At 41.4% G+C, this 25990-nt stretch overlaps 2 protein-coding genes across 4 annotated transcripts; one reads left to right on the forward strand and one right to left on the reverse strand.

Moving 5' to 3' along the window:
* The first annotated feature begins 56 nt into the window (after positions 1–56).
* On the forward strand, positions 57–11153 carry LOC112215047 (sugar phosphate exchanger 3-like). 2 transcript variants are annotated; one of them, XM_042298100.1, is made up of 14 exons: positions 57–193; positions 826–1025; positions 1723–1837; positions 2229–2321; positions 2873–2956; positions 3163–3308; positions 6335–6431; positions 6750–6834; positions 7217–7446; positions 7897–8038; positions 8396–8497; positions 8809–9008; positions 9206–9271; positions 9418–11153. In XM_042298100.1, the coding sequence occupies exons 2-14, from the start codon at positions 949–951 to the stop codon at positions 9508–9510; spliced, it is 1530 nt and encodes a 509-aa protein (XP_042154034.1). In that variant the 5' UTR covers positions 57–193; positions 826–948; the 3' UTR covers positions 9511–11153. The 2 variants fall into 2 exon arrangements, with proteins under 2 accessions (XP_042154034.1, XP_042154035.1); XM_042298101.1 differs by having other exon boundaries at positions 57–182.
* Positions 11154–11891: 738 nt separating this feature from the next.
* On the reverse strand, positions 11892–22262 carry LOC112214357 (cyclin-dependent kinase inhibitor 1B). 2 transcript variants are annotated; one of them, XM_024373021.2, is made up of 3 exons: positions 22124–22262; positions 15718–16217; positions 11892–15091 (listed from the first exon to the last, which is right to left on the reverse strand). In XM_024373021.2, the coding sequence occupies exons 1-3, from the start codon at positions 22234–22236 to the stop codon at positions 15033–15035; spliced, it is 672 nt and encodes a 223-aa protein (XP_024228789.2). In that variant the 5' UTR covers positions 22237–22262; the 3' UTR covers positions 11892–15032. The 2 variants fall into 2 exon arrangements, with proteins under 2 accessions (XP_024228789.2, XP_024228790.1); XM_024373022.2 differs by lacking the exon at positions 22124–22262 and adding an exon at positions 21393–21755.
* Between the last annotated feature and the right edge of the window lie 3728 nt (positions 22263–25990).

Here is a 25990-nt window from a genome sequence, read left to right on the forward strand (position 1 = left end):
CTGAAACTAGGGGCATGTGGATCTGTGTTGCATGCTTTCACTTCCGGTACACTCCAGTCCTGTTGGTGGCAGTAGGAAATGTGAATCCACGGCAGAAGAAAACAAAAAGAAACCGATTGCTACACTGTACAATAGCAGACTGGACTGTAAACAGATGATCTCAAGCTAGCGTCGCTGTTTAGGTATTAAAAAGGTTAGTCCTTATCCGTTTGACCTCAATCTTGATTACATATTTGCATTTCCATATAGTGTTATCCAATGCCAAATGTATATTTAGTGAAAGAGAAGTATCAAGCTAGTGTATTCCATATGCATTACCTATCACCAGAGTGAGTCACTCGAGTTAAGTGCTGCACTGCTGGCCAGCAACAGAAGCAGACAGAAGACAGCTCCCAAGGATATTTATTGCAAACCAATAGCTATATTCTTCCTATCTAGAATCAGTACATGGAAAAAGTAAGCAAGGAAATCTCCATCTTTGTTTTATGTTACTGCCTTTATTGGCAGAGTGTGATTCAGAGGGTGTTTACACCAGATAAAGGTTTCAGACCAGATTCCAAGGTTTGTTGGCTGTTTAACTAACAGTAAGGTCCCATGATGGGAAGTAGGTTAATGGTAACAAGCTTGTGACTTTATTCTTTGGAAGAGGCTAACCAAGACCTTTGGTCACCTGTTTATGGCTTTATATCCTATACCTTTTACCAACGTTTACTAAGGTAAAAAATATCCACTTGGTCTCATAGGACTTTAAATCCCAGTTCTCTCTTTTCAGGCAAAGCTGTGTTTCTGACTTAGAGTTGTGTTTGCTGCTGTCCTGTGATCTAGGCTGTACTGCTGGATAAACTACTGTGGTGCTGTTCCCTCGCTGAACCCCCTATCACTCCTGCCTCCTACTGCTGTTCCCTTGAAGGCCTCCACCCCCTCCTATCCCTCCTGGTGACCCCTGTGATGTCGTCCCCGTGCTGTGGCTTCCTGGCGCAGTACACCCACCATCACCTGGTCGCCTTCCTCCTCACCTTCTTTAGGTAAACTCAACTCCTGAACTCCCACCAGCCTTGTAGGGATCTGGTATAAGACCCTCTGAATGTTCAGCGTTCTCATTCCAGTTCTCTTTGGCCTAAATGCTCTCTACACAAGCACTTAAACCAGAGCATACATACGCATTTGATACGCAGGCTCACATGTGCTCATATAGGCCTACATCCTCCTTAAGTAAATACAGTACTATGCCAGGGGCCCCAGCACATGCTAATGCCTGGCACATGCTACAGTACTCACAGTCCTATACAGCTCTCCACTGATTTGTTTTTATTTTTAAGTGACATCATTGCTTCTTGGTCAGACTGGTTGTTATCAGACTAGGAGAAAGTGAACGTATCAGACAGTTGAGCAGAAAGAATCCGATTAACGCTGAATCTGTGCCTGTGTTGCTCACATTACCTCTCCTGACCTCCCTACTCTGAACCCTGACCTTTGACCCCACTCAGCTGTGCCAAAGATTTTGTGGCTGTGCTTTCCAGGCCCTGTCATCAGGAAGTGACGTGTAGCCTAGAGTTCTTATTACAGGTTATATAGTAGTTGTAAACGGGTTGAGTACTGACCTACACACCAGCTGCTTTAAACAGCTAAACACATCATTGGAAGGCCCTGGATGTTTCTGGTCCCTTGTTCTGCTAAGAATGTAACAGGGCTTTATTAAGTCTCCCCTCCCTCTCCCTCCAGCTATGTCCTCCTGCACGCCTCAAGGAAGACCTTCAGTAATGTGAAAGTGAGCATCTCAGCCCAGTGGACTCCCTCTGTGCAAAATGCCAGCTCTCCTGCCTTCTCACCCAGGGAGGTACATACTCAGGAGGATGCGGATTCACTTCCTTGAATTATCGCCCCCTTTCGCCTCATCTAAAAGATGGCCTCTGATATAATGACTTAATTCCTGGATGTCTGCTATTTTGCCTTAGTTTGCACTATTGGATTTGTTTAGTGATCTCTTCAGGTGCAGTCCTCAATATTTACTTTTTGTTTTGTGTAGTGGATGAGGAAGTGTTATCACGTGTGGAGCTACTGATGAGTACTGAAACAGACCATGAAGTACAGCTAATACTAATGGTCAAATGGTTAAATAAATCCCTTTATTCAGTTGCTCTGAAAATGTTTATGTTTGATAGGATATAATGTTTATTTATTGTGTTACTGTATGTATCTTTGATTGTCTATTCGGAATCTTCCTCCAGACATGGGAGAAGAATAACCTGTTTGCAGACTCCGATGAAGCCACTCTGTTCCTGGGTGTCCTTGACACCATCTTCCTGTTTTCCTACGCCGTGGTGAGTGTCAGGGCCAGCTGGGGTCATGGGGGAGGGGGGGTACTGGTAGTCTAGCAACAGTGAGTCAATGTAACCTAATCAGTCATGTCAGATTTTACTTCTCTCTCCTGCTCCACACTGAAAGTTGACTGTGGTGTTAATTCGTGAATATTATCTTTAATTATCAACATGGAAACAAGCACACTGATGCCGTCTTCTCACATTCCCTATTCTGACCTCCCCACTCTGAACCCTGACCTTTGACCCCACTCAGCTGTGCTAAAGATTGTGTGGCTGTGCTTTCCAGGCCCTGTCATCAGGAAGTGACGTATAGCCTAGAGTTCTTATTACAGGTTATAATCTTGAGGATATATGGTAGTTGTAAACAGGTTGAGTGCTGACCTGCAGTGGAGGGTTTGGCTGGGGTAGGCCGTCATTGTAAAATAAGAATTTGTTCTTTACTTACTTGCCTTACTTGCCAAGTTAAATATATATATTTTTTATAGTCATAGTTAAATAGTCAAAGCAGGAGGACAGAGTAAATATGCGTGTGTTGTTCAATATTCATGCAGGGCCTATATATGAGTGGAGTGATCGGAGACCGCATGAACCTCCGGTATGTCCTCTCCTTTGGTCTGTGTGGTTCAGCCATAGTGGTAAGTGGGGCATTGCTTTTTATATTTCACATACATCTACACAGTTGTTACATCAGATTTTTACAATAGGTACTTAGTTAAAACGTAGTTACTACAATAGTCATATATACTGCAGATTCTGCATTTTGATCCCATTACATTTCATTGTGCTCTATTGATGACGTAATCCAATATAACCTTCTGTTTTTCCCTCCTTCACTTCCCAGGAGTTTGTGTTTGGTACCCTGACTGAGTGGCTGCAGTTCTATAACATCTACCTGTACTGTGGCCTTTGGGTGCTGAACGGCCTACTGCAGTCTGCTGTCTGGCCCTGTGTGGTGGCAGTCATGGGGAACTGGTTCGGCAAGTCGGGGTGAGTATCATGTCCCTCTCTCTGTCATGACACTAGTATACTCCAACACTGATCAATAGGGCTGGGAATTGCCAGGGACCTTACGATACGATATTATAACGATAAGATATTTATTGCGATTCCCACAATTCTATATGTATTGTGATTCGATATTGTGATTTTTATTGCGATTCGATGTTCCAAACATATTGCTCACCATATGTCAGAGAGTTTTGGTCAGTCAGGGAAATAAGAGTGTTGAAAACAAATGGGCTCCTAAAAACAAGATGGAGAACAAGCTATGAAGGAAAAATACTGGAGTTTAGGTGCAGGTACAGAAAAATAGCGGAAAAATAACATTGCAATATTGTCAAAACGATCTACATTGATCACTACTGATCAATGCCGATCACTCACACAGATTGAGTTAGGCTCCCTGATTGTCAACAATCAGAAGTTGCCTTTACCAACAGCAGCCTTAGGGGATTGCTTTAACTGTGGGGTCGTTCCATATGATTTCAATCGCTTTCTGACAACACCCCTTTTGATTTGCCAGAAACCTGTCATACATGTTTGCGCATGGTGAAATTGGTCAGAAAGTAACATTTTAGACCTGAATGCCAAAACATTCAGGAGATAGGTGTTCAAAGTTTACCCATTTTGCATAACTGTTTCGTTCCCCGGCAAGAAAACCAAAAATGTCAGGCAAACAGAAGGGGGAACTAACAGAGTCACTGACCAACAACCAAGATGAAACAGGTGGGGTTTTAGGAGAGGTTCTGAAAGACATGGGCGTGTCCACTGAAAGTTGACTAGCAACAAAAACTGTAACCTAAAGGACACCAACTAAATTTGCCCACGAAGAGGCAAACAAAAGAAAAATCCACACCAAACTTAAAGACAGGAAGCAAAACAAAATCAGATAAGGGATTGTTTGTCTAGAAATCAAAATAGGGAGTGCCAACTAAAGGTGTTAACCCTCCACATCTATCAAGACAAGTGCCGCTCTTAAAATAGCACCTGGGCCAGGACAGGTAAAACTCGTTCCCCTAACGTGGTGGAAACCAGCACAGGTGTAACATACAGTGGGGGAAAAAAGTTATTTATTTGCAAATTATGGTGGAAAATAAGTATTTGGTCAATAACAAAAGTTTATCTCAATACTTTGTTATATACTCTTTGTTGGAAATGACAGAGGTCAAACGTTTTCTGTAAGTCTTCACAAGGTTTTCACACACTGTTGCTGGTATTTTGGCCCATTCCTCCATGCTGATCTCCCCTAGAGCAGTGATGTTTTGGGGCTGTTGCTGGGCAACACGGACTTTCAACACCCTCCAAAGATTTTCTATGGGGTTGAGATCTGGAGACTGGCTAGGCCACTCCAGGACCTTTAAATGCGTCTTACGAAGCCACTCCTTCGTTGCCCGGGCGGTGTGTTTGGGATCATTGTCATGCTGAAAGACCCAGCCACGTTTCATCTTCAATGCCCTTGCTGATGGAAGGAGGTTTTCACTCAAAATCTCACGATACATGGCCCCATTCATTCTTTCCTTTACACGGATCAGTCGTCCTGGTCCCTTTGCAGAAAAACAGCCCCAAAGCATGATGTTTCCACCCCCATGCTTCACAGTAGGTGTAACGGCGAGTGAGTGAAATGAGTGAGGAGTCCGATGCAGAGAGCGAAATTAACGGGGAAATGCGTTAATGTCCTTCAAAACGTAACAGGTCCAAAACATGGGTGAATGCCCAAAACACTGGCGCTAAACCAACCCAAAACCTAGTTACAAACACTGGACAGCGAAAACCCAAAACAAAACACAATACATCACCAAACGTCACAACCAACATAGAATGCCCACACAGCTCACGTCCTGACCAACACTAAAACAAGGAAAACACAAAAGAACTATGGTCAGAACGTGACAGTAGGTATGGTGTTCTTTGGATGCAACTCAGCATTCTTTGTACTCCAAACACGACGAGTTGAGTTTTTACCAAAAAGTTATATTTTTGTTTCATCCGACCATATGACATTCTCCCAATCTTCTTCTGGATCATCCAAATGCTCTCTAGCAAACTTCAGACGGGCCTGGACATGTACTGGCTTAAGCAGGGTGTCCTTTTTTCTGGTGTCCTTTGACAGCTCTTTGGTCTTGGCCATAGTGGAGTTTGGAGTGTGACTGTTTGAGATTGTGGACAGGTGTCTTTTATACTGATAACAAGTTCAAACGGGTGCCATTAATACAGGTAACAAGTGGAGGACAGAGGAGCCTCTTAAAGAAGAAGTTACAGTTCTGTGAGAGCCAGAAATCTTGCTTGTTTGTAGGTGACCAAATACTTATTTTCCACCATAATTTGCAAATAAATTCATTAAAAATCCTACAATGTGATTTTCTGGATTTTCTTTTCTCATTTTGTCTGTCATAGTTGAAATGTAGCTATGATTAAATAATTACAGGCCTCTCTCATCTTTTTACGTGGGAGAACTTGCACAATTGGTGTCTGACTAAATACTTTTTTGCCCCACTGTATTGGTGTCACCACTGTAACGAGGTGACACCAATCCGTGCTCCCTACTTGCTAACAAGCTATACGTGCTAAAGTCCAACCTCAAAACATAAATGGAAAAACAAAACCTGTAACAATACCCCACCCTACCATGGGACGTCAATGTTTTTATCTCTGATAAAGATAAATGGTTGAGTTTGATATAATTTAAATGTTTACAAATGGGGTTGTCAATCTATTCTATGATTTCTTTTTTTTAAACGTTTTTAATCAAATAAAATTTAAGCATTAACGCCAATTATCTAAAAACACGTGAACTCAGATTTGACTCATTTTCACAAATGTTGTAGCTTAGACCCTATTTTAAATAATCTAAGATCTTATTTTACATCGAAGGGGTGCAGTCAGAAAGTGATTGAAATCATATGGACAGGAAGTGATGTACTGATTTATTCTAATTGAGTATTGTGTTGAGTATGTTGTGTGTATTGTGCATGTTCTTTAGAGTGTTGTAACCTCTGTATGTGTCCTCCCTCCAGGCGAGGTTTTGTGTTTGGCCTGTGGAGTGCCTGTGCCTCTGTTGGGAACATTCTGGGAGCTTTCCTGGCATCCAGTGTTCTCAAGTACGGATATGAGGTGAGTGCAGATGCACACAGATATACATATTACAGATCTGCTCTGGGATCCACCTTTTTATAAGGTCTAGATGAAAAAGGGACATGTTGCATAGACAATACCTGGTATGGTCTAGTCAGTAAGTCTAGAAGAAAAGGTCACCACATTGTTGTCTTGAGAAAAGTGAATTTACGCGGTATTGTCTTTCTCTCAACCCCTTGCTATATAGTTAGCTATGTAGTCCATCTGTGGTCCCAGGGAAGAAAACATGAAAGCACAGAGTATGAACAGCACAATTCCCAATACAAGGCACCTCAGTGTTATGCTGTGTTTCTGCAGTATGCCTTCCTGGTCACTTCAGTGCTGCAGTTTGCCGGTGGGGTGGTGGTGTTCTTTGGTCTGCTCACCTCCCCTAAAGAAGTGGGTGAGTATTGGGTCCACGCATTCTCAGTTCCCCTCATTGATCTGGTATTGTCTCCCTATCATTGTATCGTACTGTACTTTTTTTTCACTTCAAGCTTCGAGTTCAATTAGTCGTGTGTACAGGATACGCATGGTATACACCGTCCAATGAAATGCTTACTTGCAGGATCCTCCTCGAAAATGCAACAAGAACAAGAAATAATAAAAGATAAAAGATACAAATACAAACATAAAGTAAATGGCTCAGTAGAATAGAATAAACACTTTTTAATAAATTGTGAGGATGTTGTAATACTGTATGTGGAATATGATATAAAGCTCATATAGCTATGATGTACTGTGTGACTCTTTTGATGACGAGTGTCGTTTCTCTGTCCCATCAGGTCTGTGTTTGGAGTCAGAGACAAGTCTGAGTCCAGTGGAGAGAGATGCAGACAGCCACAGGCCTCTGATGAGTGATGAAGAGGATGAGGAAGAGGAGGGGGAAGAGGAGGGATCGGAGGAGGTGTGTGACGGAGGGTACTACACCATCCAGCAGGGGGATGAGGAGCCGCGGGAAACACCCAAAGCCATCGGATTCTGCCAGGCCTTCTGCCTGCCCGGGGTGCTGCCTGTGAGTGGGATATTACTAGAGCTCTCTGTGTGTCTCTGTGTCCCTCTTTCTCTCTCTTTCTCGTGATCCCTCTAACTCTGGCTAGCTGTCACCCACTCACTCTCTCGCACTCACCCTGCTATCTCCCTCTTTCATTCACCCCTCCCCATCTATATCAATATCTATTTCTATATCTCTATCATCTTATCATCCTCCCTGCCTCTCTGCTATCTGCCCCTCCCTGTTTAAGCGTTTTCATTCTGTCTCTGTTCTTTAGCTGACAGTTTTGTTTAGGCAGTGGGGGGGGGTGAAGACGTCACTAGTTGTGTTAGTCTCTTTCTCTCAACTTCTCCTCCCAGAACCAATAAAGCAAGTATTGTATTATGGAGCATCTGACGATATGAAGATTTTAGTTCTGGCTTTCTGTGATGACTCTCTCAGTAACTGGTGACTGTCATCCTCTCTCCCCAGTATTCCCTGGCGTACGCGTGTCTGAAGCTGGTGAACTACTCCTTCTTCTTCTGGCTGCCCTTCTACCTGAGCAGGAACTTTGGCTGGAAGGAGGCCCAGGCCGACAGGCTCTCTGTGTGGTACGACGTGGGAGGCATCATAGGTGAGTTTTCCGGCCCAGGCCTAGTTAACGCTGGCTGTATTGACTGGTTAATATGAATGACATTGGCATTGGTGTTGTTGACTGCGGTTTAGCTGTGGTAACATCCTAGCTAGCTATGCAGAGTCATTTATCTATGCTGTCTGAAGGGGTCTACGTAGTCTACGCAAATGGAGCCAATTGAGGTCCGTTTGCATCGCTCTCTAACGTAGTTCCACGTACATTTGTGCGACTGAGTTTTTGGAACGCGACGCAAATGGACCTCCGTCTGCTCCGTTTGCGTGGACTGTGTAGAGCCCTTAAGACGGGACCGCAAATTGTGTTTTAATCTTCTGCTCTCTGTCTCTCTCTCTCTCACAGGTGGTACGATCCAGGGCCTGATCTCAGACTGCATGGGGAAGAGAGCTCCAGTGTTAGCCGTCAGTCTGCTGCTGGCTATGGGAGCCCTGGTGGGGTACAGTCGTGAGTACTCCTCCTTTTTTCATCCACCTTCCTCCTTTTTCTAGCCCAAAACATCTCACTATATTACTCAGGCCAACATTCAATTTCAATGTGATCCCATTTATTTAAGAAATAGTATTCCCATTATTTATTTATTTATTTTAGGTCAGAGAGAAAAAATGGAAATGGTTCATTATTGTGTTATGTCAATTCTAGACCACCAAGGGGAGCCCTTGATGGAGGGGGGGGAAGAACCATATGAAGAACCATATGTCTCATACAGAATCCACAAAAAAAACATGTGAATTAACCCTGTGTTGTCCCCCCCTCAGACTCCCCTCCGGACCAGGTGGTGAATGCAGCTCTCCTGGCCACCACAGGTTTCTTCATAGGAGGGCCATCCAACATGATCAGCTCAGCCATCTCTGCAGACCTGGGGCGACAGGAGGCCCTCAGGGGCAGTCAGGAGGCTCTGGCTACCGTCACCGGCATAGTGGACGGGACTGGGAGTATTGGAGCTGCAGCGGGACAGGTAACACACACTAGAGATCGAGAAAGTACACACTCGCACGCACATACATACATACATACATACATACATACATACATACATACATACATACATACATACATACATACATACATACATACATACATACATACATACATAAACACATAAATATGTGCTTTCCATTGATTTAATGTTGAGTATTTTACCTTGTCTTTCAGTACTTGGTATCGCTGATCGAGAGCAAACTGGGCTGGATGTGTGTGTTCTACTTCTTCATAGTCATGGTAAGATCATCTGTCTAATCCATAATGTGAGACAATGTTCATGTATTCCGTTAATTAGTCACTTATTCTCCTCAGGAGCATCTTACATAAGACACTGTGTTGTCCCTGTTTGTGACATATTTGGTTCTGTTGTGATTGCCTCACAGACGGGGGGCAGCATAGTCTTCATCTTGCCGCTGATCGTGACTGAGATTCGGGCCATGTGGAGGGACAGACAGGCAAGGACACACCAGCTGTGAAGCCTTCCTCACGGGGGCCATGTTTGTTCCTACTCCTTCCCTATGGGGCCTACTAGCAGTCAGTCAATCAGATTATGTCCACTGATCACTACTGTAGATATATGTACAACATGTCTATGAATGTGTGTGTCCAATCTATGTATATATTTGGTCTGAAACACGTTTTTTAAAGATTACTTCAGCGCCTTTTACGAGTGGGGGCAGGGCCCTCTCAATGTTTGTGGTCTGAGATAGGAAGTTCCAAGCAGCTGTCAATGATTCAAATTCCTTTACCGGTTTACTGAAGTGTATAATGATTACCTGTATAGAATGATTGGATCTGCTCATTTGCTTAGTAGAGATCAGATTTTAAAGGCACGCAAAACACACACTCACTGAAGTCCGCCACTCACTCTTAGAATCTCACAGTCACACATCCGCTTGGTGGATTTTCAGTCATTGCCTGTAGCACATACATGTAGTCAGTGACCACGTTTACATGCACACAGTATTCTGGATAGTAGCTCATTCATATGGATTAAATAGTAACTGAAATATGGCCTACAACCTCTCCCATGTAGCATAATATAATGTTAACTCGTGCAGAATTATGCAGTAAAATTAGGCAACAAATGTTAATTTTGTCTCGGGAACAGGAGTGGATAAATATTAATTATTTCTTTCAGCATCTCTTGAGAAAATGCGTGTGTAATGTGTTATCTTTGATGCTGTTATGCAAGCAGACAGTCTTATTATAAACCTATTTAATCGTTTTCTCAGATTTTAATTGAATTAAAACCGGCCAAACTGATGACATTTGGACATTTTGCACAGACCTATCGTTCCATTGTTTTTGGAATCTTTCCACTGTTCTCCCGGTCGCTAAACGAAACAGACAACTTTACCGGTTTTAGCTAGATTACTACTGCGTTCATTCTATCGATGTAAAACATTATTCTGGTGAGCACTACTTTATTTGGTCTTCTGGGACAACAAGTTATGACAGAAGAGAAGCTGCATGTATCTAACAATAGTTGGCAAACAAATGGCCTACTAATTGTCAGAAATTATAAACAGAAAGTGTCTAAATTAAGGGTGAAATTAGCCAGTAGGCTACACGGTCCAATACGGAGCATCAGTAAAACTTTTTCGGGTTATTGTAAACGGGATATGATGTTTACGTGTATCAACTCACTTGAGTACCCCGAATAATAACGGAATATTGGTGTGCATTTAAACGTGGTCAGTGTAAAAAGTACGTTTGCCGATAAAGTTTTTAAGCAGCTTTGTAAGTCATAAAGGTCAGTAAACATTAACTGCACGCCTCTGAAATATTTTATTTATTTAAAGAACAGTAAGATTACATCAATGTAAAAAAAATCGTCTTCTCAAAATGAGGTAAAAGTATACTGATTTTATTTACTGTAGGTACTCAAATTAAAACGGTACAAGTAGTTCTCCTGGTTGGACTGGGATCAGTTGCTAAATTACTGTAGTGGTTTTAACCAAGGTCACAAGTGCATTTCAGCTGGTCCAGGACCTGCTAAACTTGATGAAATAGAATGTGTATTTAATTGTAACATTATCGAATGTATGTTCTTAATCTGTGATGAATGTTCGTTTTTTTCTCTCCATATGTGCACTTTAAATTCATATTTGAATGAGCCTATGTGATGTTTCTTTTGTTTTTTCAAGAAAAGAAAATAGACTTTTTCTAAACTGTTGACTCCTATATTTTATTCTTCACAAGGGAATTTACTATATATGTTTGGGAAACCACCTCAATGAATTTGAACTTCAATGATCTAAACTGTATTCACACAACTGACGTCTTTGTTTAAATCTCATAAAGCAATGAAACCAGCATTTAGAAACATTGAATTAGCATACTTGTATTTATTTTCACATATAAAATGGACACAAATTAAGAGGATCTGCTCAGAAGGACTTTCGCGGTAAATTACTAATGGGATAGACACCCTTGTAGAGCAGTAGAGGATACATTCTGCTCATCCTGTTACAGACGTGTTATGTCACTTCAGATCCACCAGGAGGAGCCTTTAAGGCAAAAATAATACCATCAATATATGTGTAGTATTAGTAGGCCTAATTTTTTATTTAACTAGGCAAGTCAGCGAGTTAATTGCCTTGTTCAGGGGCAGAACGACATATTTGTACTTTTGTCGGGTCAGGGATTCGATCAAGCAACCGTTACTGGCCCGACGCTCTAACCACTAGGCTACCTGTCGCCCCTAATATAATTAGTAGGTTTAATATAATTAGTAGACTTAATATGTGTAGAATTAGTAGGCCTACTAGATTTTCCAGCTGTTGACACTGAAGATCATATTAATGTACAAGGAGGTAGTAAATTATGGATGAAGACGAGTCTAAACAAACAATACTTTAGTATATTTCTATCATTTATTTACATATTTAATCATCTGAAACATACTGTAACAAATGAACATCAAAGTCAACAGTGCACCAAAAACCGGTCATTGAATCCTCATTGAAATGTGTCATTTTATTTTCAAACTATTACCAAAACCGAATCAAAGCTAATAGTCTGTTCCCATGTAATTACATTGTAATACACTTGGCATACATTAACCATTATCCTATCAAAAACCTATGTTATCCATTCATGCATATAAGGCATGCAATACTATGTTTTGATATACCTGGGATAATGTGGGCCAGGGGGGATGCAGGATTGAGCAGCCCAGTAGCTGTATACAGATCTATGATCATTAACTTATCACAGTTCGCTTGCCAAGGGAATTCTGGGAAAACCAGTACAGTCAGTAATATTACGGCTGAGTATTACCTTGTTTTTAACACTGTTGTAATACCAAGAAAGCACCGAATATCTATTTATCATTTTGTGTCCGACCCAAACTACGATAGCCCATAGTCTGTGTCCCAGTTCAGCAGTGAAGGTTTGTTTTTTTCTAAACACTTCCCCTTCCGTGAGAGTACTTCTATAAAATCAGAAATATAGAATTATCTTGTCAATAATGTTTTAGTGCAAAGACAGTTCAACAATACACATAATCAATTAGTTTTACCGAAAGGGTATTTAGAATTATTTCCCTACAAAAACAAAATATATAGTTAAAAATAAGTTAACAGACTTTTAAAGATTTGTTTTGAACACGTTGAAAGACAGGCGCATGTATACCAAAATGCACATATAGACTCAAGTCCAAACACACACAAAACAACAACAAAAACACCATAAAATATTATTAAATAAAAATGGATAATCGATTCCATTTGTGAGGTGAAGTGTGTAAACGGAAATCAAGACGTTCTGTTGACATGTCTCTCTACGTTGGCAAGTCAATAGGGCGGTGATATAAGGACCTCTTTGGATCCAGACAAAAGCCCTCTAGAACACAGGCCACTCGTCTGGCTATAGAACCACTTTGATTCAGGGTCTCGGACATCATTCTGTTGCGGTCTATTAATAAAGTCCCTGCCCCCCCTATCCTCCATTCTGTCTACTTCTGGGAAACCAGTCAAAGCAAGCCAGAGGGCAAGAGATAACAAAGCTCAGGACTCCCAGAGGACTTGAGTTTCCTCAGTCCTGCTTTGAGCTGGAATGGGCCTATCACTCTGACACACTGACTCTTTTACCTGATGTGTAACTAAAGCCTATGGTCTGAACCCATTATCCCACTGAACCAGCTATGAACAGTAATACAAAATTATCTCCTGTAGTTTCCAACAAATATGTTGTAATTATTTGACAATTTTTATTTTGTATATCTTTTGTCAATTATTTTCACTTTTTTTGTCAATCGCTCAATGAGGTAGGTAATCCAGATTATGGCTATTTGTTCAAACATGACACATTTTGGGAAATGCACTCCCTGTAGGACTGCTATTTTTGCCACTATTATTTACAGTATTGCGATGTGACTCTGGAGAATGAATGGTATAAAGTTTGGAATGTAATACCAATGGATACATCTGTGATACTGTATATTAATCACAGGTATATCTGAGATGTATATGTGAGATGCTTAAGGCATGTGGATGTCTATGGCTATGTCCCTTGTCTCAAACCAACGCTTACAGATGTCTCACAAATCAATTTTTGGTCAACTGCCTCAGTTGTCACAACAGTCTAGTATTTAGCACAGCAATGGAAATGTGTTACAGCTCAGCTCCTCATAAAAAAAAGAATCATTTACTGACAGAACTTGGAATGTTCCGTATGCATTAAGGATCAATGGACTTTTGTGAACCACAACACCATTATATCTTCAACTCCAAATAATGTCAATGCTACATTACCTTCATACAGAAAAGAGTCACGTTCAAAACCTAGAGGCTGCCATTATAAAAAGACAAGAGTAGAAAAGGATACATTGTAAAAAAGGATTTAGCCAACAAAAGCCAACCATACAAGGTATATTCCGTTTTGTTACCAGTTTCCAAGAACATGTTTTACTTCCTTAATAAGATAAATGGGTCAAAATGAAGCGGGCTAAATAGATAATGGAAAGATTATGGGCTAAATAGATAATGGAAAGATTATGGGCTAAATAGATAATGGAAAGATTATGGGCTAAATAAAAACAGTTTGACATTTTATTCCGTTTTGTACTGAAGTTCTTGACGAATTGTACAGAGACGGTGGTGCCAACGGTGAAGTGTATGTCTGCCATAATAACAATATTTGAGTATGAACTTAAGCTAATTTAAGCTTGTTGCCTACTGACACATTATATCACTCTGTAATAATACTCACACCAAGAAGCTGATATGACGCTTTAGTATCTTGTTGTTAAGAATAAAACAATTACCGTCATAAAAAAACATACATTGAGAAGCATTATTACTCAATAAGATGTATCATTATCATAAAAGTCCCTACCGATGCAGCCATCTCGCCTGATAGCCTAAGTGCTGGAACTTCACCGTTGACCTTTGTACCCTAGGCTAATCATGGTCACGTTGCCAATTTGACCTGAGGTGACCCCGGGGGCCTCTTACTCGAGTGGCTGATACTTTTACAGCCGTGGTGAAACTGAAGACGACAACGTGGAGTGAGGTCAGGAGTAGTTGAACTCCTCTTATCAAAACTCTGAGAGAGGCTGTTGGAGAGCGGGCTGAGGTGGTTAGGGGTTAAGAAATACTATACCAAGGGGTACTGTTGGACGAAGTCTCTGACAACAGAGCCGTTTAGGCTTTTTCCTGATGAGTCTATTTGAACTATTTCACAGTATAATCTAAAGCTTAGACAATCATACAAGCTTAGGAAATATAGATGAAATACAGCCATATAAATATATATACAAACATATCCATCATTTCCATTCAAGAGGTATTTCACTCTGAGAGGACGTTAGTTAGCTTCCTTGCGTGGAAATCAACAGAGTTTGTCAGGAATTTTGAAGACATTTTGTAGCTATGAGCTTTTTGACAGTCAGACTCGCTACAGAAAGCTTGCAGAGGTTATAAATTCATCTTAATGAGGTGATTTCCAAACGAAGCATGCCCACTGAATGGTGCTCTTTCTCGGGATGCGTTTACTGCAGGGAGGACCGTTTGTGGTGCATGGCCCTCCTCTTCTTCACAACAAAGAATTCTGTGGATGACCGGCAGAGAGAGAGAGAGAACAGGTGTTAGTTCCCAGTCCCAGTAATGTAAGGGAAATAATATTTGCATCCCAAATGGCACCCTATTCCCTGTATAGTGCACTAATTTTGACCAGGGCCCATAGGGTTAAAAGTAGTGCACTAGATATAGAGGATAGGGTGGAATATGGGACACACACAACAAGGCTTATAACTGGGAAACTGTTTGGGAAAATGGCATAGTTAACAACACAGTGTTGTTGTAAGGCCTAAAATACAGTGCTTTTGCAAGCACACTGAGGTATTCACTGCTGTTACTCAATGGTTATTAACAGGTTAACAGGTTAATAACAGGTTCATATGAAGTTCAAAACAACCTGTAAACTTCTATTATCTCTCTTTAAATTAAGACCTCAGGGCTTGTGGGAGTAATAATAATAAAAAAATACACAAATGTATTTATTTATATTATTTATTTATTATTATTATAACGATAGTCAAGTTAACCTCTGGACTCCAACATTTTGTAGGCTACTAACTCTCTATTGCCTTTTTTTGTATGGTTTTTGTATCAAGCCCAATAGAAGGAAAAAATAGGGGGAAAAGTGCACCACCTCTCCCGTTCATTGACACTGACCTGTTATGGCGGCTTGTCTCCGTTTGACTGCTCCTGCCTTCTGGCTGGCCACCATCTTCTCCGGCCTCTGGATCCTATAGCTCTCCCTGGTGGTCACCTCCAGGTACTCCTCTCCAATGCTGGACGACCCTGGAGATGATGCCCGCGCCAGCCTGACATTCTCGCTCTCTGCCCTCCGCCCGGCGATGCCAATCACCGGCTTCTTTACCACACAGCTGTGGTAGAACGCCGGCACATCCTGGCACTTCATCTCCTCCCACTCCATGCTGGCGCTGTTGGTGGCCGGCCGGCCGGCGTTGAAGTCAAAGTCCCAGCGCTTGTTGGCCGACTCCACGGTCATACACAGGTGCCTCTGGAAGTCCTGTTGCAGCTGCTCGTGGTCCACAGGCCCAAACAGGTTCCTCCTCACCGGGCCCTGGGCCCTGCGCTTCAGCTCCTCCATACTCCCACAGACCAACATGGCCCCATCAGATGATAATGATGATGCCATCTCAATGTCCCTGAGAGAGAAAGGGAGAGGGTTAAAGGTGAGGTGTCTGTTTTTCTATGAGGTGTGGCCCAGGTCACTACTGGTGTGGCCTAGGTTTAGACACACACTCATACCAACACACTAAACACACAGACACGCCTGTTCTGTTCAGCGTTTGCCCTTTAGGGGCATCGTTGAATTTTATGTGATCAAACACACATGCCCTACCTCCCTCAAACTCAACTCTGGACCTTGAAGCCAGTTCCACTGCATGTTTTCATGGTTTCCCTCTAATCAGGGATTGATGTAGAACGTGGACACCAAGTGGGTGCAATTAATTATCAGGTAGAACAGAAAACCAGCAGGCTCCGGACCTTATAGTGTAAGAGTTGAGTACCCCTGCCCTACCTAACCCACCATATGGTAAGAGACCCACACACCAAATAAATCTCCAACATCCATAGAATCAGAATAGAAGAACACCTAAAGTATGTAAAAATGAACCTGCTCCACCTGCTCTGGTCTCTGCTCTGGCTGCCAGAGGTGAGAGGTCAGGAGAAAAGGTCACATGGTGCAGCACGGGAAACGTATGGAGAATGTTTCACCTCATGTGAGAATGTTTTATGTGCTCTTCTAGTCACCCCATTTAATTAAAGGTATACATTCTGAACTTCAGGAATGTTACACGTTTTTGTAGTTTACGAGTTACAACCGTCCAATACTAGTGTTTTAAATGAACACTTTCTTATTTTTAGTGACCCGCAAACATTCTACACACCAAGGAAATCTAGGCCTCTCAGAGTAGGAGTGCTGATCTAGGATCTGTTTTGCCTTTTAGATCATAAGGAATATAATTATATGGACAGGTCCTAGATCAGCACTCCTACTCTGAGACTCTGTGAATACAGGCCCTGATCAGCTTTTTAAATTTTATTAATATATTAATAGGTTCAAAATCACATAATTCCCCACAGCAATTCAATTTTAAAAATCAATAGCAAGTAAACCATTATACAGCTTCCAAAGTCTAGAAAATATGAATTAATATCCAATAGATCACATGTAACAGTCTGAATTGTTTTAATAAATACCTGTTAGGTTGGTCAGATTTGCCTTGCTGAGTCTATCCCTGGTATATAATGAGAACTTCCCTTCGCTGAATTTTTCTTATCAAAGTTAGAAACATCTAGATATTTTTTTCTTATTATTTTGCCTCCTTGAAATACAGTTTTACCCGCCAGAGTGTATCAGTCAGTTACCCACTATCAGCATCAGTGAATGGGAAGGAACCACACTAAAAAAGGTGCGCCAGACAGCCAGTGAATCATTTCTACGCCTTTGTTTATCTAAAAAATCGTTACACGGTGGGATTGAGCAAACTTTACAGCGTCTGGGACACAACTACGTCTGCATTTAAATGCCAGCCCCCTCATACAAAGAAACATGCTTGTGTAACAGAAACCATTAATCCACATTGTGAACATTAGGTTTTATGCATCAGATGGACAACCTTTTCAGACGTTCATCTATAAAGAAAATGCAAAGAAACAGCCAAATTGAAAATAAGACGCATACAATTTTTTTAAATGTTTAATGTATGAATTAAACAGGTAAAATAAGATTTGTAGGATCTTGTACTTTAAGAGACGCATACACTATGCTGGGTTTCTTGGATGACAACTGCTGGGTTGCTTGGCTGACTCAACTGCTGGGTGGCTTGGCTGACTCAACTGCTGGGTGGCTTGGCTGATTCAACTGCTGGGTTGCTTGGCTGACTCAACTGCTGGGTTGCTTGGTTGATTCAACTGCTGGGTTGCTTGGCTGACTCAACTGCTGGGTTGCTTGGCTGACTCAACTGCTGGGTTGCTTGGCTGACTCAACTGCTGGGTTGCTTGGTTGATTCAACTGCTGGGTTTCTTGGATGACAACTGCTGGGTGGCTTGGCTGACTCAACTGCTGGGTGGCTTGGCTGACTCAACTGCTGGGTGGCTTGGCTGATTCAACTGCTGGGTTGCTTGGCTGACTCAACTGCTGGGTTGCTTGGTTGATTCAACTGCTGGGTTGCTGGCTGACTCAACTGCTGGGTTGCTTGGCTGGATTCAACTGCTGGTTGCTTGGCTGACTCAACTGCTGGGTAGCTTGGCTGATTCAACTGCTGGGTTGCTTGGCTGACTCAACTGCTGGGTCAACTGCTGGGCTGATTCAACTGCTGGGTTGCTTTGATTCAACTGCTGACTAAATCAACTGCTGGGTGGCTGCTGCTGGCTGATTCAAATGCTGGGTTGCTTGGCTGATTCAACTGCTGGGTGGCTTGGCTGATTCAACTGCTTGGTTTGACTCAACTTCTGGGTTGCTTGGTTTGACTCAACTTCTGGGTTGCTTGGTTTGACTCAACTGCTGGGTTGCTTGGTTTGACTCAACTGCTGGGTTGCTTGGCTAACTCAACTGCTGGGTGGCTTGGCTAACTCAACTGCTGGGTGGCTTGGCTGATTCAACTGCTGGGTTGCTTGGCTGATTCAACTGCTGGGTTGCTTGGCTGATTCAACTGCTGGGTTGCTTGGCTGATTCAACTGCTGGGTTGCTTGGCTGATTCAACTGCTGGGTTGCTTGGCTGATTCAACTGCTGGGTTGCTTGGCTGACTCAACTGCTGGGTTGCTTGGATGACTCAACTACTTGGTTTGACTCAACTTCTGGGTTGCTTGGTTTGACTCAACTGCTGGGTTGCTTGGATGACTCAACTGCTGGGTTGCAGGCATTCGGTCACTTAGTTGGGTTGTTTTCTTTAAAAATATCAAGATTGGGTTGTTGATGCTGGGTTATTGATGCTGAGTTATTGAGATATGACTGAGCGGGTTAGATCAGAAGACTGGAAGCATAGCTTTAGTAGGGACCTAGCTTTCAGACACTTGGTGACCCGTGAGAGTAAGTATCATTCCGGTTAATCTGTTCTGTTGTATTGTTATTAGGAGTGTGAACGTTAACATGTTTATAATGAAATTGGGATCTTTAACATTAAGAAAAATCCCTAAATGAAAAACAAAGTTTTTCTGTTTTTTACCCTACAAAATGCAGTTATCACAAAACAATTTATTTTCCATGTTATGGACATCTAGACAATTAAGGCCTGGGGAAAGTTATGTATTTTAAGTCAAACCAGAGAGGAAGACGTTGGTGAATTTGCAAGGCATGCAAGACAAGACATTGCGAGATACAGATTACCAAGACATATAAGCTCGTTTCTGCCTGCCCCCTCATTTCTCTCCCTCGTGCTCCGCTAATGGTGAGAGTTTGTGTTCACTCTTTGGTTTGTTGCGTGTAGAATATCGTAGCCTATTCATTCATGATAGGCCCTGCTTTACTGATGTTGCGAGACATTGCAAGCCAAGAAATTGCGAGATACAGCATTCTATTGCTGATCAATAGGCCTAGTGCACAGTTCAGACTCTGTCTGCCTGGTGGCCAACCTGCCTATACTGTGCCCTCTCTCACCCTCTGTCCCTCACTGGCTCGCTATGAAAGACACAAGTGTTTGCATTTTCGTAAGTACGACAACTAATCAGTCTCCTCCATTCCAAAATGACGGAATCTTAGGAGTCAATCTTGCACTTAGAAATGGGAGTCAACGTAGAGGAAGTGGAGGAATCAATTGTTTTGGAGTCAACTCTCCACCCCTATGTCATCGTCGTTAAGATTCGGAAAAATGGCAGCAAAGTCCTGTATGGAAATACTTTAAGAAGTTAAATGAGAAGGAAATGCTAACTTGCAAAGTGTAATTGAGGGACAGTAATGGAGGTACAGGTGTAATGCTTAACCGTCTGAAAAGGACACACTGTGAGACCTCAAACCGTCAAATCTCCATTGTGAATTCACGTTGAATTTTATGAATTTTATGAGCCTATGTATATCCAAATGTTGAGATAGTTAGCACTTTGTCACAATATGTAAATAATCATATTACTAATTTTATATTAACGTATGTAATGTGCAAAAATATTCTAGGATCGTTTTATTTTGCACTGAACAAACTTAACATGATTAACAAGAATGACACTTAAGTCTCACGGGTGGCCAAAAGTAATTATCTTATAGCCACCTCCCTTATAGGCCACCCCTCCTGAAAATAAAATGTTAAAAGTCGGTGGGTCAACACTGCATGAAAGTGAATAAAAAACAGATTGATGCTAAATTAACCCATGTTGGGGGTAATCCCAACAACCCAAAATGTTGGGTTATTCAAGAAAGAATTCAGCATGTGTTCTGTTCAATATTTACCTAGTGCTGGGTTACCAAATAACACAAATTGGGTTGTTTTTAACCCAGCATTTTTTTGAGTGTAAGGTAAGAATCTTAAGGAAAACAGGGGCGAGAGCCAGGGAATTGAGCTCGACTCAATTGAGCATTGCGCAATGGCCTGTCAACTGTTTAAAAACAAATGTACAGACTTAAACTGGGAGTTTGTACATTATATTCGTTGCTCTCCAGCTATATATATTGAATATCTTATATAAAGCATAATCATAAAAGGAACATTAGGACTAATAGGATATTGGTTAGGCCTACTATGCCAAAGATGCATATTCTCTACATTGCGTTCATGACGCAGTTTGATCAAATTCTTAGCCTGTTCCGTAAAGAAGAAAAAACGTTTTACGTCAAATACTTTCATTAAAATAAGTATTCTTTCCAATAACATATTTTCATGAAAATAAAAACATTATTCTAAACTAATATAAACTGCCATTCCCTCAACAGCAACAGCTCAACTCCCTGGAGTGAAAGTTGTTTGCGTCGAAAAAGTGGGCGCGGTAACTAGATCGTTTACAACTCTCTGGAATCCCCAGACCCACACAAACATTCTCAATCTCCGATCATAATTGTGCCCAACTTCTCCAAATAGTCGATAAGAGGAGAAAAACTTTGAAACTACCACATTTTAAGAGTACAGCACTCGATATCATTGCCAGATGTTAAAATAGATTAAAATTAGCCTTATTTTGAACCAATACACAGAAGAAGTATAAATCACAGATGACGCAGTTACATTCGCATACTACATGAGATGTTGGTCAATGAGATGCAACATAAAGAAATACACATTGACAATAAAAACCCGAACAGCACAGATTTTCCTATGGTTTGACTCTGCAAAGTCTGAATAAGAATAATGCAAAACTTCTCAAATGTTGCCAATGTGACTTCTCTTACCATCAGTGTCCAATGATGCACTCAAATCTGAAATACTGTTGCGAATTCCTGACGTTGTGGGTCAAAATTGACGCGCCTCACCGAAGTATAGACTGATGCTCTTCACTGTCCACGATAAACTAATATCACTTTACAAGCTCCCAGTTATTGCGCTCTCTTGTCCCCTTATGTGACTTGTTTGTTCCTAGAAGGCAATGGGACGTCCTACCTCCACAGAAGATTTAATCACGTGATAATCACCGCAGAAGACTTAAACACGTCATAATCATCATAACAATCGGGGTTTGGGAGCTGGACCATTGAGCTGGACAATGCCCAAGGAAAACACCAAGGAAAACACCTTTATATAATCAGTGATTCAATCAATTTCATCCAATGACACAAATAGTTGGTATAAGTGCGCATCCTGGCCTTGCATTCTTAATTAAATACACTATTAGAAAAAAAGATGCTATCTAAAACCGAAAAGGGTTCTTCGATGGTCCCCATATGAGAACCCTTTTGAGTTCCATGTAGAACCCTTTCCACAGAGGGTTCTACCTGGAACCCAAAAGGGTTCTTTCTACCCGGAACCAAAAAGGTTTATCCTATGGGGCCAGCCAAAGAACCGTTATGGAACACTTTTTTCAAGTGTAGGCTAATGTAAAATCTGGCATAAAAATCATCTTGGTATACTACTTCTTTTAAATCAACCAACACATTTTCTATTAGTTTTTCAATATATTTCCTACCTCGTTTTCATTATAAGAACGTTTTGAAGTTCGGTTGTAAGATTCGAACTGCGCGCAAAGATTTGTTGCACTGTTCTCTCTCTAGGTAAAATATCTTGGCACATAGGACCCATTTACCCAGCTCTTTTGAATGTGACACATTCTTATGTTGGCATTGCGTCACGTTTCGCCTTGGCTCCGATCCAAGACCACAAGTCACGTTGAATTTCAACGTGAGCTAGTCAACCCTCTACTCCATTTTGTATTTTTTTCTCCCGCAGTTTAGCCTACGTTTCATTTAGGTACAGTCATCTCCCGCTCGAAAAGTTCTCAATGGGACTGGCTAGGCACAAAATGTTTTTTTTTGTTGCTTTGTGCCATTTTCAAATAGTTTGACCTATAGCTGATATTACTATTTAGGACAGTAGGTTACATATCAAGCATAAGGTCCATGTTAGTCTATTATGTTAGTATAGTTAGTCTATTGCACTATCTATTAGTATTAGTCCGAATTAACATTAATTACTTATTCTAACTAACATTAATTACAATGTTAGTATAAATAAACTCATGTTTAATGAAAATGAATTAAAACATGTACAAAGCTTTATTAATACACTATTATAGTAGGCCATATATGGACAACAACAAGGCTGCGTTTACACAGGCAGACAATTCTGATATTTTTTTCCCTAATTGGTCTTTTGACCAATCAAATCAGCTCTGAAAAAGAGCAGATTTGGGCTGCCTGATGATTTATGTCTTGTTATACCTTTAATTTATGTGTTTAGTCTCCTGGTCTTACACTCTCACATAGAGATAAATTATGTCAATAAGGGATGTTTGCTTAGGCTATACAAATTGTTAAACATTTCCAGTGAATGACTGAGTGAGGTGTCTGTTTCTCAAACTAGACACTAATGTACTTGTCCTCTTGCTCAGTTGCGCACTGGGGCCTCCCACTCCTCTTTCTATTCTGGTTAGGGACAGTTTGTACTGTTCTGTGAAGGGAGTAGTACACAGCATTGTACGAGATCTTCAGTTTCTTGGGAATTTCTCGCATGGAATAGCATTCATTTCTCAGAACAAGAATAGACTGACGAGTTTCAGAAGAAAGTTCTTTGTTTCTGGACATTTTGAGCCTGTAATTGAACCCACAAATGCTGATGCTCCAGATACTCAACTAGTCTAAAGAAGGCCAGTTTTATTGCTTCTTTAATCAGGACAACAGTTTTCATCCGTGTTAACGTAATTGAAAAAGGGTTTTCTAATGATCAATTAGCCTTTTAAAATGATAAACTTGGATTAGCTAACACAACGTGCCACTGGAACGCAGGAGTGAAAAAATCAGCCGTTTCCAGCTACAATAGTCATTTACAACATCAACAATATCTACACTGTATTTCTGATCAATCTGATGTTATTTTAATGGACAAAAAATCTGTCTAAGTGACCCCAAACGTTTAAATGGTAGTGTATATGGTATCACTATTAAAGTAATATCTCCTTCCTTGTATCTTTATTACATACCAGTGTATCCCCTTCCTCATAGGTCCTTTCTCCTCTTTCAGTTATTACATAGGTTCTGTCATACTTGCATGGCTGTAGGGTGACATCATAGGGACTGTTTGTTCAGGGGCCAACACCCAACACCACTCCTCAGTCTGAGCTGAGGTTGTTCCAGGTTTCCAGACCAACGGCCATTGCTATTTATACATCAGCTGATGTAAAGACATACAGCATCACTTTCCCACCGAATTGGATATTGGCGACCAAAACATGGCAACTAGAGGTCATTCTTGAACATTTGTCTCTGAACTCGATTGTACTGCATTGTACTCTGCTTAACTTAACATAGGCCTACTATATTTTCTGGAGCTTGGATGCCGACTTTTCTGGGAGTAGTATTATCATAACACATAGCTGGCCGACCAGTCCCCCAACACAGACAAGTATGATCTGTAGAGCTGGCAAGGATGTGTTTGAGATATAGTCTTTGGTTAGAGTGCATTTAGTTAGTCACACATGATCTAATAAGGGTTAGGCAGGATTCTTCCAGAAGAGAATGACTGGGCGTCTCCATTTGATTCCAACTTTTGTCGACGATTGTCTTATGACAGAGTAATGGGTTGACTCACTCAATGACTGTTCCCCATCTTGAGAACGTGCCCATGACAGTGTCCACGACTCTCTGAATTCAGCTGGTACCCATAAGAACAAATCAGTCTTTGCGCATGGCAGGGTTGGGCTCAATTAGAATTGAAGGCAGTCAATTCAGGAAACTGAAATGAAAATGAAATGATTGAAAAAGGGGCATCTATTTTTAATGGCTTCTTAATTAACTGCAAAGGAGAAGCTATCCATGTCAAAGGTTTTATCACTTTGAATTCAAATTCTATTTGAATTGAGCCCAACCCTGGTGCATAGCAGTTTGAATACATTGTAATGTTTGGATTATCATCAGCAGACAATGAGGCTCCTCAGTGTTTGTGGGAAATGTGTCCCTCCATTATTTTCCCTTGACCCTGTCCTTATTTACTGTCTATCTATTGTTCTCCAGGCCAGTCTTTAATCCTCCTGTCTGTCTACAATAGAATGTAACCTTAATGTTTGTTGATTCTTCTGTTCACAACACAGTATTGCTAAGGACAGCACATTTGTCTATTAGCACATTGACCCATGTTGTCTACAGAGTACAGGGCCTTTAGAAACACACACTTAGCACAACAGCCAATACCCTAACTGGCACAAAGTACAATGTATTATATGGTTGAGTAGGCTCTATTATGTATTGTGTTGGATGATAATCATATCATCTAAAAATAGCTATCATTGGTTTGACATGTAAAATGTTTCAAAATAATCTCATAAATATGTATTGGTCTTGTAAAAAAAACTACAGAAATCAGTAACTTTTGCGCTATCATTACAATACTATCCTACACTGAATCCTATTTGTCAAACTCAGGATGTGGAACAATTTTCTTAAAGGAAAAAAAGGGAGAAATCTTGTCAATCGTCTTCTGGGTGTGAGGAAGCTCTGAAATGAAATACTTGCAGGCTTATATGCCCCAACATGGTAAATGTGCACATGTATCGTAGGAGGCACTGCAGAGGACACAGTTTCATTTCTACAGGAAGTCTATAGTAAGAGGAAGCAGAGAACCACAGGGAGGAGGACCTCAGTTCACACGTGTAGGGGGTTTCATATGCCCTTCTGACAGAATGAACCAAGGCTCACAGATACTACAGAAAGTATACGTTTATATGCTCATGGAGACCATACAGTATGTCCCACATGCTAGTATCAGAAGCACATGGGGTTTCATTTGATGGTTGTCAGAAATGCAGGACACCCCATAATATTAAAATGCTATTTTAAAATGCATACTATTTTCAGGAAATTCTCAAGATTTATCCTATAAATTAGGACATTCACTGCCTTCGCTGGCTCCTGTGTGGTTCTGATAGTGATACCACATCATCAGACTTTGGCTGCAGGGAAAGAAGGGAGGCCGGCTGTCCGATTCCAGTAGTGACATGTCTGCTGCTACCGTCGATTCATTGAAAATATAAGAGTACTACTACCACTCATTTTCTGTCTCCCCAAGGCTCATTATCATACTCCCTCAACATTCAGCCACGTAGGATATATTGCAACCCAAGCTGTGCAGAGCAATAATGGTACGGCAATAACAAGCAGCAAACCATGACGCCCCCCCCCATACCTCCAACCTCCCCCACGCTCCAGTAAAGGAGGTGAAAGGAGGTGCCAGTAGGGGAGTAGTAGTCCTCCAGCTGTAGGAGTTACAGGTGGGTGAGGAGGGGAGAGGGGGACTGGGGAGGTTCAATTTCATGGGGGGTGAGTGGGGATCGGTGGGGGTGAGT

The sequence above is a fragment of the Oncorhynchus tshawytscha genome, linkage group LG15 (assembly GCF_018296145.1).
Source record: "Oncorhynchus tshawytscha isolate Ot180627B linkage group LG15, Otsh_v2.0, whole genome shotgun sequence".
In the NCBI taxonomy this organism is placed as follows: Eukaryota; Metazoa; Chordata; class Actinopteri; order Salmoniformes; family Salmonidae; genus Oncorhynchus; species Oncorhynchus tshawytscha.

Excerpts from the sequence above, each read along its gene's own strand:
- LOC112215047 (XM_042298100.1), top strand. The coding sequence starts at position 949 with ATGTCGTCCCCGTGCTGTGGCTTCCTGGCGCAGTACACCCACCATCAC. Across the intron at positions 1,026-1,722 it reads TTCCTCCTCACCTTCTTTAG|CTATGTCCTCCTGCACGCCT; the intron begins GTAAACTCAACT and ends CTCTCCCTCCAG. Across the intron at positions 8,498-8,808 it reads AGCCCTGGTGGGGTACAGTC|ACTCCCCTCCGGACCAGGTG; the intron begins GTGAGTACTCCT and ends TCCCCCCCTCAG.
- LOC112214357 (XM_024373021.2), bottom strand. The coding sequence starts at position 22,236 with ATGGGTCCTATGTGCCAAGATATTTTACCTAGAGAGAGAACAGTGCAA. Across the intron at positions 16,218-22,123 it reads GTTCTTATAATGAAAACGAG|GGACATTGAGATGGCATCAT; the intron begins GTAGGAAATATA and ends TTTCTCTCTCAG. Across the intron at positions 15,092-15,717 it reads GAGACAAGCCGCCATAACAG|AATTCTTTGTTGTGAAGAAG; the intron begins GTCAGTGTCAAT and ends GGTCATCCACAG.